The 19558-nt window shown below is 42.9% G+C and overlaps 1 protein-coding gene across 8 annotated transcripts in view; it reads left to right on the top strand.

Annotated features, from left to right (window-relative positions):
- LOC133385053 (transducin-like enhancer protein 4) overlaps positions 1-19558 on the top strand; it is a 190600-nt gene that overhangs the window by 91564 nt on the left and 79478 nt on the right. For 5 of the 8 annotated variants that reach the window (XM_061627293.1, XM_061627321.1, XM_061627285.1 and 2 more), the window contains 2 exons: positions 15145-15349; positions 17043-17059. The exons of 1 other annotated variant lie outside the window; for it this stretch is intronic. In XM_061627293.1, the coding sequence (XP_061483277.1) occupies positions 15145-15349; positions 17043-17059 (222 nt within the window). The remainder of the gene's footprint in view (positions 1-15144; positions 15350-17042; positions 17060-19558) is intronic. 2 more of the 8 variants (XM_061627330.1, XM_061627311.1) reach the window with 1 other exon arrangement.

The following is a 19558-nucleotide window of genomic DNA, read 5'->3' as shown; positions in this document are numbered from 1 at the left end:
TTTGATGACGTGTGGGACGCTGAATGGTCATCACCATGCAAACCAAAGCCACCTGCCAAGTGGGCAAAGAAACATTACGTCTTTGCCAACAGGATCATGGCAAGACTGCGTTTTCCCACTGCCCTCGCTAGCTCTGCAGTGATCCCAACAGAAGGGGAGGGGGGGCCTAAGGACCAATGCGACAAGCGAGTCGAAGGGGCTCTTCGCAGGAGCTTTGAGGCAGATGCACTCGGCTTCAGAGCCGCAGCCACTTCCTCAGTTTTCTCCAGAGCAGTTTTTATGTGGGCTGAAGAGTTTGGGGCACGGGACGATGTCCCAAAATTTGTAAAGGATGGGTTAAAGAAAATGGCGTATGCCTCGGCCCTGTCAGCTGACACATCTATGGATGCCCTACAATTTGTGGTGCGCTCTATGGCTGCCTCCACTGTGGCACGGTGTAACATTTGGCTCAGGCAGTGGGCAGTGGACTCAGGGTCACAGACCCGCCTCACTGCCCTACCTTTTTCAGGTTCTAAGCTATTCGGGAAGCCTCTAGAGGCCCACCTGGTGGAAACTAGGAACAAGAAGAAAGCACTCCCTATGGCCAGAAGAGAGGAACAGAAGGGCAGGCAGAACCAGTTTTTTTGTTCCTCAAAAAAGCTCTCTAGATTTCGCAGTCAGCCTTCCAACAGGCCTCGCTGGGGCAGACAAGACAAAGGGGGTGGACACGCTTCCTCCACTAAATCGGGAGGCACCTCATTCTCCTCAGGGAGGAACCAGAAGGGAGTACAAAAGGGCTCCTCCTCCTGACTGGTGGTTCCCAGAGGCCTCTCGCGGAGTGGGAGCAAGGCTTCTAGAGTTTGCCGCCCGCTGGAGAGGCATACCTCAGAGAAATGGGTGCTGGACACGGTGTCCATGGGATATGCCACAGAGTTTGTTCGCATTCCACACGACCGGTTTCGACCCACCCCAAGGTCTCGAAGGCTGGAGAAGCACCTGCACTACCTGGAAGCTATTCAGCACCTGCTGAACATCCGGGCAATAGAGCCAGTAGTTCCCGCAGAGGGGAAATCAGGGGTATATTCAATTTTTTTCTTAGTCGACAAAAAGAATGGCGATACAAGGGCTATTTTGGATCTCAAATGGATCAACAGGTGGGTGGCCAAGAAACACTTCAAAATGGAAACCCTTCGTTCCATAACTGCAGCCCCAAGAAAAGGGGATTGGCTGACCTCTGTGGACCTCTCTGAGGCATATCTACACATTCCAATCTGCAGACAACACAGGCGCTTTCTCCGGTTTTCATACGATAACAGACACTTCCAGTACAGGGCCTTGCCGTTTGGCCTTTCCTCAGCACCAAGGGCTTTCACCAAGGTACTGGTTGTTCTGGTGGCACATCTCAGAACAATGGGGATATGCGTGCATCCCTATCTGGACGATATCTTGGTGAGAGCACCGTCCAGGGACCAGTCACACACAGATACCCATCTCACTGTATCATGGCTCCAAGGGCTGGGCTTCATAGTGAACTTGGAGAAGAGTATGCTGACCCCATCCCTAACTATTCCGCACTTGGGGGTGGTCCTGGACATGCAGCTTTTCCACATGAGGCTCACTGAAGAAAGGGCCTTGAGACTTCAGCTGATGGTTCGGGAAGCAGTTGCTGCACCAGCATTGGACCTGATGAGGCTAGCTCAGCTTTTGGGGTCCGTGGTGTCAGCATACGACCTAGTTCAGTGGGCCCAATTTCACTCAAGAACTCTACAACAGATCCTTCTGCCCTACCAGGAGGCAATTCTCCTACGACACAGACGCTCGGTCTCCGTTCCTCCAACAGTAAGGACAGAGCTCCGGTGGTGGCTGGAGCCTCAGAGGTTGGCCCATGGAGTCAGCCTGGAAGATCCTCCATGCATAATCATGACCTCAGATGTGAACCTGTACGGATGGGGGGCACACCTGGACCACAATGTAGCCCAGGGGACATGGTCTGCAATAGAGGCGGAGCTCAGTATAAATATATTGGAGTTACGGGCCATCAGACTGGGCCTACAGGCCTTCGCCCCAGAGATCAAGGGGAAGCATCGCCTCATACGCACCGACAACTCATCTGCGAAAGCTTATGTCAACAGACAAGGGGACACGAGATCAAAGGGCCTAATGCTCGAGGCGGAGCGTCTGTTCAAATGGGCGGAATCTTGCCTCTCTGAAGGCCAAACACCTGGTGGGCACAAACAACTTTGTAGCCGACTGGCTCAGCAGGACGGCCATCAAGGAGGCGGAATGGCAACTGAACCCAGCAGTTTTCCAACAGGTGGTGCACAGGTGGGGAGAACCAGTAGTGGATCTCTTTGCCACACCTGAAAACACACAGCTAGACAGGTTCTTCACAAGAAATCCGTGTCACCAGGCTCAGGGCACAAACGCACTAGTCACACCGTGGCCACAAGGTCTCCTGTACGCCTTTCCTCTGTTTGGGCTGATACAACGCACGATCCAGTGGGTTCGGACATTGAAGGCGGAAATTATTCTAGTGACACCCTATTGGCCTCGATGTCCCTGGTTTCCGGACCTACTGAACATGTCAGTCGAGACACCCTGGCAGGTATCCTCTCGAACGGATCTTCTGATTCAGGGACCAGTCTGCCATCCTCGACCAGAGCTGTTACGGCTAACAGCTTGGAGACTGAGCAGTTGTGGTTGAGCGGTAAGGACTTTCAGGGGAAAGTGCTCGACACGCTACTGGCCTCGCGTAAACAGTCCACAAACAGGGTTTACTCGTCCACGTGGAAGGTTTTCTTGTCCTGGTGCTCTGCAAATACGGTGGAACCTTGGTCTCGAGACATCAGGGGTCCCCTAGGGTTCCTCCAGTCGGGCCTAGATAAGGGACTGAGCGCAGCCACAATCAAGAGACAAGCTGCAGCTCTTAGTAGCATTTTGTTATGCCTGGGGGGTGCCCCGCTTTCCTCCAACCCATTCCTTAAATGTTTTTTAAGAGGGGTGATGCTGGTTTCCCCATCAATGATTCACAGGTTTCCTAACTGGAACCTTACCTGGGTGCTGACGGCGTTAACAGGACCGCCATTTGAACCAATGGCTACCTGTCCCCTGAACCTCTTGACATTCAAAACAGTTTCTCTGGTTTCCATTACATCGGCACGCAGAGTTTCCGAGTTGGGGGCATTATCTTCGGACCCTCAACTGTGTGTGTTCCACCAGGACAAGGTTGTCCTCCGACCAGACCTGGCATTCCTACCTAAAATCAATTCTGTTTTCCATAGGTCGCAGTAAGTGGTTTTCCCTTCATTCTGCCCCGCTCCCTCCTGTGCCCAGGAACGTAGGTGGCACTCCCTTGATGTGAGGAGGGCTCTTCGTTTCTACCTGGATCTTACCAGAGTTCAGGAGGTCTGAGGCCCTTTGTGGTCTTCTCTGGGAAATCAAAGGGGTGTAAGATGACGACCTACTCTATCTCACGCTGGCTCAGAGCGGCTATAGCACATGCATATGAAACTCTGGGTAGGGAACCTCCATTGGGTATCACAGCACACTCAATTAGGGGGGTGGTGGCTTCAGCAGCATTTAAGGGGGGGTTCCCCATAATGGATATCTGTAGGGCGGCTACATGGGCTTCTCCACACACTTTTATCAGGCACTACAAAATAGATTCATTCTCATCAGCCGATGCTGCATTTGGCAGGAAGATGCTCCAGAAGGTGTTGCCTCCTAGCTAGAGAAATCCCACCCGGAGTTCTAGTACACTGCTCAGTCATATCCCTGCTGAGGAATGTCCTCCAGCACTATCTAGCAAAAATGGAAATTTTACTCACTCTGAATTTCTATTTATAGATAGTGCTGGAGGACATTCCACCCACCTCTCATTCCTCTGCTTCAACCTTCTGGAGCGGGAGGGGGAGTGGGGGAGTTAGGGCTTCTGCCAGCGCCTTACATTTGCACACGTTGTTTAGTATTGTGTGTCTTCCTTCATGTGTGACCTTTCCTCCAGCACGTTGGTTCCGTGTTGGTCTGTCACTTTTCTTCAGCTATTTCCTAGTATAGGCTTCCACTTTAGGGATGTCTGAAAAGCTGCGGATACGGGGCCTGATGAGTGTTCCTGGCTCTGTCAGTTTGGTCTGGAGAGAGGGACGACTCCTCCCCCAGGAGAGGATACCAAGAAGCTTAGAGACCCTGCCTGTCACGACCAGTAGGAGGAGTCATCCCTACTGAGGAATGTCCTCCAGCACTATCTACAAATAGAAATTCACGGTGAGTAAAATTTCCATTTTTTGAAACACTGAAACTCAAAATCAATTATTTTAGGGTGACATTATATTGGGAAATGTTTGTAAGAAACATAAAAAACTGAAACATGTTGCTTGCATAAGTATTCAACCCCCACACATTTATATTTGATAGAGCCACCTTTTGCTGCAACAACAGCTTTAAGTCTTTTGGGGTAGGTATGTACCACCTTTGCACACAGCTTTGTTGGAGGGATTTTGGCCCATTCTTCTTGGCAGACTCACTCCAGGTCGTTCAGGTTGGTTGGACGTCGCTTGTGGACCGCATTTTTCAAAGAGCGCCACAGATTCTCAATGGGATTGAGATCAGGACTTTGACTAGGCCACTGTAGGACATTCACTTTTTTGTTCTTGAGCCATTCCAATGTTGCTTTGGTCTTGTGCTTGCGATCATTGTCCTGCTGAAAATGAATTTTCTCTCAAGCTTCAGTTTTTTAGTGGACCGAAGCAGGGTCTCTTGCAGTATTTCTCTATATTTTGCTCCATTCTTCCTTCCATTTTAACCAGATGCCCAGTCCCTGCGGATGAGAAGCATCCCCACAGCATGATAGGGCAACCATACTTCACTATAGGGATAGTGTGTCTTGAGGCATGGGCAGTGTTAGGTTTCCGCCACACATAGCTCTTTGAGTTTTGGCCCAAAAGCTCTATCTTGATCTCATCTGACCACAAAACCTTTTCCTACATCGCAGCTGGGGCACTCTCATGCTTTCTGGCAAACTCCAGATGTCCTTTCAGATGGTACTTTTTGAGTAATGGCTTATTTCTTGCCACCCTCCCATATGGGCCAGTGTTATGCAGAGCTCTTAATATGGTTGACTGGTGCACCATTACTCCACTCCCAGCCACTGAACTCTGTAGCTCCTTCCAAGTGATTGTTGGTCTCTCTGTGGCTTCTCTCACAAGTCTCCTTCTTGTTTAAGTGCTGAGTTTTGAGGGACGGCCTTTTGGCAGTGCCTGGGTGGTGTGATGCAGCTTCCACTTCCTGATTATTGATCCAGCTGCGCTCACTGGGATATCCAAACACTTGGATATTAGTTTGTACCCTTTTCCTAATCTATGCATTTGTATTACATTATCTCTCACTTCTGTAGAATGCTCTTTGCTCTTCATTGTCCTTCAGATCCACAGCCTGACCAATGATCCTTCAACAGTGGGGGTTTTATCCTGACAGTGTGACAGCAACTTTAATGGTCCACAGGTGGAGGCCAATGGTAAGGTAATTGTGTCCTTGATAGGGCAATTTCTTTCATCTGTGTACCTGTGTGAACTGGGAGCTTCCACAGCCCGGGTTGAATACTTATGCAAACAACATGTTTGTTTTTTATGTTTCTTACAAACATTTCCCAACATAAAACCAATGTCACCTTACAATAATTGATTTTGAGTTTCAGTGTTTCAAAATAAAATAGCATACAGAACAAAATTACAACGTACCATTTGTAATTCAGTAATATGAGAGCATTGGTCAGGGGTCTGATTACTTTTGCAAGGCGCTGTAGATGGTGAAAGATGGGAGTAGGAGATGGGGAAGAAATAGAGAGATGATGAACAAAGAAGAAAACAAAGTGGGGAAGTAAGAGAAAAGCAAATAACGGGGAACAGGTTGGAAAATTTGTATATATTGGCCTGGATTTAAAAATTGTACATCTGGATCTCCGAAGGATCAGTTCTTTACCAGCTCCTTATTCCACATTGCAAGCAGCTTTTGAAATTGAGGATTACTTCAAAAGCAGTTTGAGAGAGAACATGGGGACCGGTTGTTGAAAGATTAAAAGTCAAAATTGAACCTTGGGTACCCTTGAGACCATCTTTGCCTAGATAAAAACTTGTTTCAAAATGCCTACATACATTTTAAAAAAATCTTTATCTTAAGTGTTTTAAACTGTCTGACTTGCAGTTACATTTTATCTGCTGTTTTTCTCGTATGCTTATATTGTTGTTTTGTTTTATTTTAATCTTCATAAACTACCATGAAATGATGGTAGTTTGCATACAAGGTTAAGGTTCTGCATGTGAGCTGACCATGAATTTTATTCATATGCTGAACTGTATGTAAAGCAGGATATAATTCTTATGCTGGTTCCATAAATAGATGCAGAATAGATAAAAATGTTGGCAATTAAAGGCATAAATCAGACAACATTTTGTAATAAATAATTGCTTTTAATATTAGAATTTCATTCTTACTATGTAGATGGACTATTTTGGTGCAAAATAGCCAGCAAAATTTATTTTACTAGAATTTACTGCACCTTAAAAAGGGGAGTAGTAACTTGTACTTTGACAAAACACTTGGTGGACATACAGTTCTCCCACTTCCCCAAATCTGGCTGTTACCATCTCTCTCTCTCTCTCTCTCTCTCTCTCTCTCTCTCTCTCACTCACTCACTCACTCACTCACTCACTCACTCTGCACACTACTACCACAAACCACTGTTTATATTGCATACAAATAAGAGTCTTGCACTTGTACGTATTTATCACAGAGAGAAATGTAACAAAAATCTAAGAACCAGGTATGCAGTGATGTTCCAAAAAATACAATTTAGCACAAGAAGTGCTGAACCTCAATTTTTAGCAGTGACACTTTAATGATAGGAAACCTGCAAAATTATTTGCTATCAATTGTGAAGGCAATAACAAGCCTTGGTGGTTTTTCACACTCTCTGTGTTAAGTGCTTTCAGAATGACAGCATAAACTGTGTTAGAGAACTCCAAGGAAGTAAAACTGATTAAAATGTTCATGCTTGAATGGTGCTGATGGAATAGTTCATTTGGACTTTCTCTACCTCCTGCAGCTCAAGCTGAAATATTAAAATTCAGTGGATTTAAATCTCTCTCCCCTCAGCTCAGGGAAAAAAAACATTACATTTTAATAGGTTTTAAACTCATAATTCACTGGTTTGGAGCAGTACTATTAAATCTATTTAAATATTACTTGTATTACTAAGGAAATGATTTAAATGATTTTGCCTCTACTGTTTCTCATCGTATACGAATGTGAAATATATATATATATAAAAGAAGAGTGTACATATGTGTATGTAATTTTTAAAACAGGCTGGTTTAATTTTTATGCATTTTGCTTTCTTGCTATGATGATATTACTTGCTTTAGAAAATTAAAATGTGTTAAAAGCAAATGGCAGGCTTTAGAATAATGGACCCTTTACATTGCATATAATTAGCAGACTTCTTTTTTTCTCATTAATACACATTCTGTGTTTGAGATTGAAATGTCTGTGTTCCCCATTTCCAAGGTCTGTCTTTATCCTTTTTAAAAAGCGAGTAGTCCATTGGTCAAAGTTTTCATAATATAGTGTTTGTTCTTTTGATTGGTACTTGGTATGTCACCTTTTCCCTATATTTTCTGAGACATTTGGGGTTTGAGAGGGAGGTGGAAATCTCTAGATAACTATGTGGTGCAGATAAGTGTATACAAGTTCTAATAAAAACTTAGCATCAGTGCATGCCATTATCCCTGTGGCACCACTGGTCCGTGGCTCATGCTGCTAAATGCTAATGCATTTTTGCACTGGTGCTTAACGCAAGGAGGAATTCCTGTGTGTGAAGGGGTTGCTTTTTGCCTTTCAAATGAGTTTACTCTTTGGGTCTTTGATCTGAAACAAAGGTTAAGAAATAAGGGCTAGGCTTTTGGCTGGCATAATTTGGCGCAGCTCCACTGGTTACAGTTGACGTACCTTGATTTATGCCATCTGAGATTGTCTCTTTCTGAATCTATACTAGAGGAGAGGATTTGACAGTCTCCACTGATTCTGAACATTTTGATTTAATGCACAGGGAGGGGAAGGTTGCATTTTCTCTGTAAATTATAGATAGTTACAATTTCAGTTTGTTTAGTGAAGTCATCCCCACCAAATGTGTACATGTTCAGAGTTGCCAACCTCTTGAGAGCCAGGTTGGATATTGTATAAATTAGTAATAGACTGTGACCTCTTGTGCAGCAATCACATATTTTTCTGGCTTTTTATTGTTTGATCAAAGGCTCTGCCTATATTAAGCTGTGCTTGGAGCTTAAAGGCTGTAAAACAAATAGGCCGCCTGCTGTATACTGTACACAGATTGTTACGGTGGGAAGGCAGAAGAGGGGGTTAACTTAATGGTGTGTCTGTTTCATGTTGTCTTTTGTTTCTATGTTACAGAAAACACTGAAATATGTTATATCTTGTTTAATCACAGTATTTATTTGTGCATGGAATGTGCACTATGGCTTAGCTCAAACGGTCTGCAGTGTGATATCATACAGTCCTTTTCAGAAATTTTAAACCATGAATATTTCACTTCATGTAGTTGTGGAATGAAGAAACCTTCTGAATATGCTCTGCTCATGATGATGTCAATACCATCGTCAGAGGAATTCTAGTTCAATGCTATTTTTCCAGGCAAGATAGTTCCAAGTCTTGTCATATTGGGGTGTGTGTCCAAGCCAGGCCCACTCTTAGCATGTGCAGGGCCCGGGGCAAAAGCATAGTTGCCCCCCCCACATTCTTTCTCTCTCTCTATATATATATATTATAAAATATATAAAATATATAATATTTATTATAAAATATATAAAATATGCTGCAGTGGGACAGCCACCTGTCGGAGATGCTTTAATTTGGCTTCCTGCATTGAGCAGGGGGTTGGACTTGATGGCCTTCTAAGCCCCTTCCAACTCTGCTGTTTCATGATGCACAACTATGAAAGGCGACGGAGCCCTGCCCTCTTTTGCACCTGGCCACCCTCCTATAATCCAGAGAAGGAGGAGGGGAGGGGTTCCCCCCCTTTTCTAACTCCTGCATTTTGGGATCCTTTTTCCAAACTGGGCATGGCAGGGATTGAGTCACCTGCAATGGACAACACGCACTCCGCCTCTGATCTGGAGCTCTTCGTGGACCTCCTCCCTTTTCCATCCAGCGCTCCTCTGAACTCCAGGGGAGTCTCCAAAACCACCCCTAACGGAGGGAGGGGTGAGGGGAGAGAGCAGAAATGCAAAGCCCGCTTTCCCACAATAGGCGGGTCAGAAAGTTCCTGCTCCACCCTCCGACCTTCTCCCTTGGCATGCTTGGAGGAGGAGGGGGGGTGTCCCCTCTAGCAATCCAAACTTGCTCTGCTTAACCCTGAGAGAGCCACTGAAGCCAAGAGGAGCCAGGCCTTATCTTTTCCCTGGCTTTGGGAAGAGACGAGGTGGGGGTTGTGGGTATTATATGCAGGAGGGGGAAAAGAGAGCCTGTCAGCCGGTGGTGCACAGCTGCTTGACAAGCTCAGCCGGCTGGCAACAACAATCTGTTTGACTCAGTCATGAAATCTGTTTACGTTGTGGTTACGATATATGCAGATCGCCAAATGTGGCGCGCGTGGGGGGCCCCAAAGCACGGGGCCGGGGGCAACTGCCCTGCTTCCCAGTGCCTAGGGGTGGCTCTGGCCCAGCATTTAGGAGGTAGCCTAAATGAACACATAACACCTTCTTTGATGTGATTGCAGTGCCAGAGAAATCCCTTTTTTCATTTTCCCAGGCCTTTCTAGCTTAAATTTGTTCTGTTTTTGCTCCTGTTTTTGCTTTTGTACTTTTTACGATTGAGCTGTTTTACTGTATGCATTTTTGTCTTTATTCTTGTGAGCCAAACTTGGATATAGGAAGGCAAATTAGTACTTAAATGAAAGAGGAGTAAGATAGATGGCTTTGGTCTGAAAAAAATGTTGCAAAGCCCAACATTTAAAATGCAAAAATGTGGGCACAAGATTATTTGACCTCTTGGCCTTCTTGAAGTTTCACAAGGGATGTGCAAAGGAAGGCAAAAACTGTGTGGGGAAAATGACAGACTGCTTAGTGGGCCCTGTTGCCAGCAACCAACACAACTTATGGAAAGAATACAGCTTACATGGGTTGCTGCAACTGGGAAGGTGCATCAGATAAATTCTTTTCCTTTCCTGGTCAATACATATAGACACACAGGCTATTCCAGGATGAGCATAGCTGTTTCAGGAAGAACCTCAAACGTTTCTTGTCACAGACACTCTTAATAAACACATACTTGGAGATTCATTGGCTTTAAAATGAAGGTATACATGTTGTCCCCATATCTTAGGTAGTTTAACCTTGTCAAAAAAAAAGAATGCATCACCAAAACAAGGACAAAAGAGGACATCAATTTGTATAGATGTAAAATACCTCTTGTAGTAGTGGGGCCTGTCTACCTGCTCAGTCTTCTGTCCAGATGCTAACTTGATGAGCAACCTCAGGACCCCTGTTTTCCCTTCTTAGCATTCTTTATCCTTAAATCATACTTTGACTGGGCAGCCCTTCAAACAGAGGACTGTCCTTTGTTAAGTAGGGGAATATGATTACTTTGAAGATGTGTGTGAAATGGATATTAGCTGCTGATTTACTGTTAATGTTACAGATTTCTGTATCAAAGTGCGTGATACTTTCGAATTTATTTTTCCTTTTCTGGTTTTGTTCTTGGTAACTTTCCAAGCTTGCTTATTCCTCCTCCCCCTTCAATTTTATTTCCTCACTTAGTAGCTGTTTTTGTATGCAGTGTGACTTGAGAATTTTTTAATTGGATGCTGCCTCTATTTTCCAGGCACTGTGGAAAGGATGTACATACAACATGCATGTGGGTTGAGATATAAAGTGAGGTCTTTGAGAGAATAATTTGTCACTTAACATTAGAAATGTCTCTGAGTTGGAGGAGGATGCTAGGGGCTGTTTGGATAATTGCAATGAGCTTTCAGGTCTATAAGGGAAAAAACACTAGATTACTCTGGCATGGTACTGTTTGGATGATATCCAGTAGAAACCTGAATCCTTTCCAGGAAAATAGGCTTCTGAATGTGCTGACTCTAACAAGAGAACATTAGAAGCTAATTTGTCCATGGTTTATAAGCACATTGTGCTTTTAATTTGATCCTTTTTAGATATGTAGGGGGGAGATTTAAGCTTGCCATCAATATTTCAGATCTCACTGTTAGGAAATGGCAATGAAATATATGATAAGGTTCAGACTTTTTCAACGCCTCCACCTTTTTCCACTTCACCTTTTAAAATACACCAAAAGTCAGGTTGATTCTCATTTTGTGTGCTGTACCTCAGGATGAATACTAATTATATAAAATGCATAGGTATTTATGAATTGATAAATTGCAGAAATTTCCTGTCCACTTTGAAATGTATGTAAAACTCTGCATGCTCTTTTAAAACACTCTAAAGGACTGGGTTCCTGCTTCCAATGTTTTTAAAGGGAAACGCACAAACTTCTACATTCACATGCCTTTGTTTTAAGGAGAAACTTGGATATCGTTATCATAGTGCAAAATGAGAACTGTCCCTTGTTACGCCCTTCCCTGGCTCTCCCTGTCAGGTTCCTACCTGCTCGTGGCTACTGCCTTTCACTAGGCACCACCAGGGACTCCACCAGTCCGGACTGTCCTTTTTTATGGTTTCTCTCTCCGCTCTAGCACAGATCTCAATAGATCCCCCTGCTAGGCAGCACCACCAGTCATGTTCTACAACCAATGTTCCCAGAGACCTTGCCTGAGTCTCTCTATCCGGTTACATTCGTGAATGCGTGCCTATGCTGTTCCCAACCCCCTTGTATCAATGCAGATAACTCATAACTCGGGGTTGCTCTGGATACTTATAATGTTATCTTCTCCTCTTCACCGCTGCCACCATTTGTTACTGTTTCCCTTCAGCCTTGGTTATTACCTTACCCTCCCTTCTGGTCTCTGAAACCCCAGCCAAGGATCAGGCCTTCGGTAAACCAAAATAGTATTTATTAAATAACATTAATAACAAGATAACTTTGATAATGATCTACAAGCTTATGGTTTCATCTATTACTGTGATATTTGACTTATTACTAATCCGAACTCCACCTCCCTCTTTCTCCACACTCTCCTGACATACACCAACTCACACCCACCTCCCAACTCCACCAAAACAACCCACTCACGTCCACCAAACACCTCTCAAACAACCCACTAACGTCCACCCAGATTCAACTGTCATCCTTCCATTTATACTCCCAGCAATTCAAACACTCAGCCAATCATCCAGCATTCTACTGCTCATCTACTCCCCCCTCCTCTTTCATTCCACTTACCATGTATCTTCCATACAAACAGCACTTACCATATATACATTAATACAGGAACATCACATCCCTCCGCTCAAAAATCCTGTTCAGAGTATTTTAGTCTAGAAAATCAATTCATAAATAACTCCCTTAATTTCACCCGCCTTCTAAAAGATAATTACATCACTTTATAAAGATAATATATTGAATTTCCATGCTGGTGTTGCTACAGCAGAGCTCAAGACCTCTCTTCTGTTGATTGACTGGATATCATATGAATGCCTGTAAGATAAACAGCATGTTGGCATAAGCTTGTTGAGGAAAAGTAGTGCAAGAACAACTGCCCAATTTATGCTGCCCCACCCTATTTCAGAGTATTTCTGTTTTGATGACATTGTTTGCATAATTTGTATTAGCAAGCGGGATAGTTGGAAGGTAGAGTAGCATCAACGATATCATTCAAGTCAACATTATATTTTCTTTTTAAAAGTCAGTGATGGCCAATGATGGGCATGTACCCATCTTCACGGCATTCAATCATAAATGGTTATAGCACCTTTCCCAGATTAATTTAGGAAAGAGTAAGGCCTCTAGAAGCCCACCTAATGCCTTTTCAAAATATTGGCCTGCCTATAGCCAATGTATCTCAACAGCAATCAGGCTTTCCTCACTATCTTCTTTCCTGTTTTACATACTACACACAGGAGTCATGGAGAGAATCCCATACAAGTTGGGGAAGAGTTCAGGCTGCAGGGACACTCTTGCAATATATGATGAATCCATGCTATTGTAACTGTATTTTTAATTCTTGAAATTTGGCCGTGAAATTCTTGAAAGGTAGAAGACAAATAATACTGCTTGTAGGAATGCATTTTTGTTCTGCCATGTTTTACACTGCACATTAGAAAGTCTGTTTGCAAGGGCCCTGGCTGTGATCAAGAATCTTGCTATGCATATGGTGCTCCCAGTGTTGGCTATGGCGAGGAAGAGGCATAGCTGATAGGACTGAATTATTGTGTCACACTTTTTTAAAGGAACATTCCTCAGTTTGAAGTATTGACCTGGCAACCCTGTTGTAGCTTCAAGATTAATTTTAGTTTGAACTGTTGGCTAACATTTTACAGCTTTGGTCTGACACATATTCTGTGGCTAAAATATTAGTATTTGTCTGAACAAAAGCCAACATTGACTAATCTTTCCAAAAGTTTAGAACCCAAAGCTACAATAAAATCGCAAATACAACCAGTCATACATCTGATTTAAATTCAGGGTGAAACTGAGGGCTTATTATATACCTTTTTCAAATGATGGATTGATTGAAAGGTAATCAGATTTACAAATAGATGTTTTGTTTAAATATATTTCAAAGTCTGTTTTTAAGATGTTTTAGGGTATTTTTAGTGGGGGGCTTGTTTGTTTTTTGCTACCCTGGTCTCCTTCTGGGATGAAAGGCAAGATATAAATTCAATAAATAAATAATAGCATTGAGTTGCCATTTAGATAATAGGCAGGGCCATTCTTGAAGTTTTGAATGGTTTTTTTTTTTTTTTTAATGTCTCATGGTAATGCAAGTTGTTTGTCCCTGTCCCTTGTTAGAGGCTTGATTTGAAAAAATAAAGAGGAAAATGACACTTGATTTGCTTAAAGAACATGGATTGTGAAAGTGAAGGCAGATTTCAGAGTCATTTTGTGAATCATAGGTAGTGGGTGTGGAGTGTGGGAGAAGAGGGGGCTATTGGTTGGGCGAGTGTGAAGTGAAACAGTTCCCTGTTAGGACAGACAGAGCATGACACACTTCTTTCCTCTACCACCTTATCTGTCCCCACTCTTTCTCATTCAACAGCATCAACAAACCATCTACCCCACAATGGTTAGTATAGTAGAAAGCTTGATGCAGCCTTGGCTGAGGTCAAGCACTCCAATTCTAGCCTCTAAAGGGCTTTTTCTATGTGTTGCGAGTGTACTGGTAAAAATGACTTTAAACTCTTGTCAACGCAGTTACTGGTGCATGCATCACAGTCCCACTCAAATAAACCTGTCACAACAGAGTCAGCAGCTAGAGAAGAGTACAAGGGCAGGCCCCTAGCTTTTCATTCGAGCATCACTAAACGTGCACAGAGTGCCCAATTATTTCAACATTATTGAGCAAGCCTACAGGAGGACCCAAGCCTTGCTACATTAGATTTTCTTTAGTAATTTGCTCAAGTACCGCTGAGGACACTTAAAGGACTTAAAACGGTGGCTGCAACCAGTTTCCTTTTCTGGATCGTTAATTCAGGTTTCCTCTTTCAAATTAACTCTCACTGCATGCTGCGCAGCAACTCTGGGATAACTGTTTAACACTAATTTTCTGTTTTCTTTTTTTGTGTGTAAAACTTTATTACTGCTTTTATAGTTAACCTGTGTGTTTTGATTAGACATGTGTATCTGCATGTAACTGTTCCTTGAAGAATAATGAGTTGCACTTGAAAGGTCAGGCTGCTTTGTTTTATTTTTTTTCTTTTCAACTCTGCAGTTCAAAAATAGTTTAATAACGTTGATGATATGCAGCCTTCACCCCCACCACTGTCCCTGCTCCAAAATTAGGCCAGAACATCACTCTTAATTATGACAATGTGTGTTAGGATGTTGACAACCCTTGAAAATACACACAGACAATACAAAGTTAACTCTGCTTAAAACTGTCATTATTTATTAATTAATTGAATTTATATCCCGCCCTTCCTCACAAAGGAGTCCTTTAGTGGAACAAATTCAATATCTGTGTTTCATTTTTCACAGCAGCAGCAACTGCAGGCCCAGCATTTATCTCATGGACATGGTCTCCCAGTGCCTCTCACTCCACACCCTTCTGGACTGCAGCCACCAGCTATCCCACCCATTGGCAGCAGCGCTGGCCTTTTAGCCTTGTCAAGCGCCCTTGGGGGGCAGTCCCATCTCCCGATCAAAGATGAAAAGAAACATCATGATAACGATCACCAAAGAGGTAATGGATGCCAGGTAACTGGCTTCAAGGGGAAAAAAGTTTGTGTGAGTTTTTTTAAATGTACAACCTTTTTGAAAAGGGAGGAGTGGTTAAGAAAATATTTGGTGAGAGTGTCCAAGGGCAAATCGATGGGTCATCCTAGTCACAGTGAAGATCTGGCTCCCTTAAAAAAAGCCCCACTCACTCTTCCTTCCTATTGTCTATTCATATAACTGCCTTTCTTGCTACTTGCACATGGTGCCATTCCACTTTTCTCCTTTCATTCAAATGTTTCCTCAGAACCCATATTTTCCATGTGGACTTTGGATTGTCCCCTTAAACTCCCCCCCCCCGTAACCAAGCTTTGAACTACATGTAACTGCATTTGCTCACATTCTTCCCTCCCTACCCTTCTCTACCATCCCTCTCTTGTTTTCCTTCTGTCAGCTTCTTTGGGACAGAGACCTGTTAATTTTCCCTATTGAGTTCTACAAGGTGAAACGCAGGTGTTTTTCAAATTTCTTCACACAGAAGATGGAACAGACTTGTTCCCTGTTTTCTAGATGGTGAGACTAGAACCAAAGGATAGAAATTGTAGGGAAGCAGATTTATGCTAAACCTTAGAATAAGAATTGTTCAACAGTGGAATAGACTGCCTCAAGAGATAGTGGAAAGTATGCCTTTCCATATTTTCCACTCTCTCTTGAGGCAGCCTTTCCAGGACATATTTAAGTGGAGGCTGGACTGTAGGGAGTGCTGTTGTTACACCCTGCATCACAGATCCTGCATTGACAGGGTGATCAGACTTGATGATCTGCAAGGTCCTTTATAATAATTTGATTCTGTGATACTCTGAGAGCACTGGACTGGTTCAGTTGTAATGCTAAACCATGGTTTAGCACTGAAAGAACAAGTCTGCGGCCAGCTTTGGGCTTGCTCAGTTCTCCTCCTTTGCACAGGGGTATCAGAAGCTTCTACTTCCGATTTAGAACTTACCACAATTCCATGTGATGTCCCAACTGCTGTTCTAACTCTGGTTAGAAGAGTTAGCTTGATCCTGTTTGGTTTTAACTAATAAAAGTTAGAACAAACCACAGTTCACTGAGTTTGGATGTCATAGGGAATGGAGGTTAGTTCTACAGCAAATGTTCAATCTCCATGTGTGTGCAAAGGAGCAAAAGAAAAGAGGGGAGAGACTGTGCAAGCTAGAGGTTAAACATGTCTGAACTGTGTAAATAATAATAATCTGTACATATCCTTGCTTTTGAAGGTATATGAATGGCAATGTTAAAGAGCTCTCGTTAGACTTTAGAAATTGCAGTAGGCTGTATTAGTAAAAGATAAGGATGCAATACAGTGCTTAAGAGTTGTGCATTTTGTTCCCATTTCTTTTCTCTGAAAAACAAGTATTTAGCTCCATCTTGCACTGTAGATTCCTATATTACCACTATAGTATTTATTGCTAAGTTTCAGTCAGTAAGTCGATATATTCAAATGACAGATTCACTTTATAAAATTAGTTGTACAATATTAATAAGAAACTGCACAGAAAATATTACATCTGTACAATTAATTTTTTTATAAGGGCTCAGGTTTTGGAGGAAGGGACAAGAGACATAATTTAATGTAAGCTAATGTTTATCTCTCTCCCTCTCTCCCTTTCCTCCCACCCACTTTGCTTCTGCTCATGTTGGTACTGTTGTTCTGTATGAAGACAGAGACTCCATAAAGGTAAGACTCCATTCCACAAGTGGAAGGAGTAGCTTAAAAGAAGTGCAGTGCATTTTATTACTATTGAACTAAAGCATAGAAAATGTGATTGAAGCTTGATGGTGATATCCCTATTGATTAGCAGAGTCTTGGATCAGCAATTCTAGAGGTGCTACATAAAGATAACTTCAAATAATGTTATACAGCAGCTTCTGTGAGTACTGTTTATGTATACTTGGCTTGTTGGCTGATTCCTCAGAATTACATCCTACTCTTATTACAGAGTTTTCAGGATGTATGAATTAGTAATATGCTGGCCCTTTTGAGAGAAGTTTTGGGTTCCAAGGGAAACAACACACATGGGGTGTTTCCTGCTTCCCCAATTCCTAAATCCCAAGAAGCCATTCATTCCAATTTGCAGCTCTGTAGAGGTTGATGTGGCAGACAGAATACACTATGGGCTTGTCTCCCATCTGTTAAATAGTTGTCTGGAGTGAGTCCCATAATTTGAGCCTAGTAATGAATATTTTCACTGGAATTAGTGTTGGTGCCTAGAGGCTTTTTGATATTTTAACACAAATTAGCTGTACCGAAGCATGGCCTTTCAGATCTTTGGGTATGAAAAGCATCCTAAATGTGAGCACTAATCTGTTGTCAAGCAGAAACTAAGACAGATGTCTTTCCAATAGCATTCTCTGACCAAACTTCTAAGCTAGTGTACTGTGTAAAATAGAATATTGGAGCTGAACTAATGGGCCAGTATACAGTGTACTTTGTATTATTAATAGTAGTAGTAGTAGTAGTACTAGTAATAGTATTTAAGAATGTATGCTGCTAAACACAATTTAGTGGTAGCTTGTATGACACAGTACTAAATCAATCTAGTTGATGATACTAGAAAAAACAAGTATGAAATGAATTTATTCTATGCTGCCAAAATTCTGGAATAGATTGTACATACTGAATGGATTTTGCAATCCATTTCAGGCCTTTTGTGAGGTCTCTGACACATCAATGAAGCAGCAGTATTGCTGCCTTCAGCATCTTGGAGGCCTCAGATATGAGCCTAGCGTGGCCCAAAGCCATACCGAATCCACCTCTCATGTATTTCTAGAATAGGCCTGGAACAAGTCTGCACAGTTATGCTCACCATAGAGATTGCTCTGCCATCCTCTGGTGCAGGGATAACCAATGGCAGTGCCTTACAGTTGCTGTGGTACTCCGGCTTCCATCAGTCCCAGCCAGCATGACCATTGGTCATGGATGATGGGAGTTGTAGGCCAGCAATAGCCAGAAGGTGTCAGGTGAACTGCAGAGGGGAAGGGATGATCCCCAAACACTCCCCAACCCTAAAGATAAACAGAAGCCTACTGTGGTCAAGCAGAGATCCAAAACATTCTGACTCCAAGGTGGAAACATACTAATCAGAGCTCGAAGAGCCTGGCAGGTATTCATAGGGACAACCAAGATGCCTCCACTTCTCCTGCCTGGTTCCAAGCTGGGACACAATGGTAGTGGCACATCAGTTTGTCCTTAACTTTGTTTTGCTCCTTGGGGTAGGAGTGTGTCCGGTCAACTATGAATCTTTGGTAAACCACCCAAAATTAGTTAACCCTTGGCCCAGAACCTGCTAAAAAGAAACAGTGCCTGGGCCTGCTCCAGGAATGCTTTCACACCCCAAATGGAATGCTATGGTGCCAGGCTGGATTCCAATTGACTCGTAACTCTTCCCCACCTGTACTGTGGAAAGGAGCTCCACAGGGAATGCAGCACCACAGAGAGGAAAAAAAACACTTGTTCTCATCCAACTCACCTAAAATGATAGCAAGGCTGAACCATTGATGCAACACTAAAGTCTTACTTTGTTCATCCTCCAAAAAGATCAGACGTTGCTTTCAGGACATGCTCAGGCTTTATGAGATCCCCAGAGAAAGGTCAGTTCCAAAACTGGAAACAGTAATTCGTAGTACATTTTTACATATTGTTTGTGGTTGATGAATAGAATAACATTAAAGTGCCACTTTAAGTTAACCATGGTGTCAACTTATATGTAAGCAAGAAGGTACTTTCTAAAGCAGGGAATGGAAACCTACATCCCCCCCAGAAGTTGTTGGACTCTTATCCCCATCAACCCCAGTCTGCGTGGCCAATGGGGAGAGATTGTGGGAGTTATAATAGACCACAAGTTCATCACCTCAGATCTAAAGTACATAGGATTGTAAGCAAATAGGATTCTGTTGGCTGAATACGCAATTAACCTTGAGAAACTGGAAGTGTATAGTTTTCGTTCCAGAAGCGTTTTGTCTATTGTGGTGACAGGGAAGTGTAAGCATGACTTCAGCTTTGCAGTTAATTACATCTAAAGCGGTGGCATTTCCTGTGTATGCTTGAGAGTAAATTTTACTCTGCAGTGCACAGAGATACATACCAAAGTTTAACTTTTTTAACAATACATGTGTAAGACAACACTACAAACAGAATTTATTTTAATGTTGTTGTGTTGTCAGACAAGATATCCAG

Source organism: Rhineura floridana, chromosome 1 (genome assembly GCF_030035675.1).
Source record: "Rhineura floridana isolate rRhiFlo1 chromosome 1, rRhiFlo1.hap2, whole genome shotgun sequence".
Lineage (NCBI taxonomy): Eukaryota > Metazoa > Chordata > Lepidosauria > Squamata > Rhineuridae > Rhineura > Rhineura floridana.
Note: the sequence above shows the minus strand (reverse complement) of the source record. Positions and strands in the feature narration are given on the sequence as shown.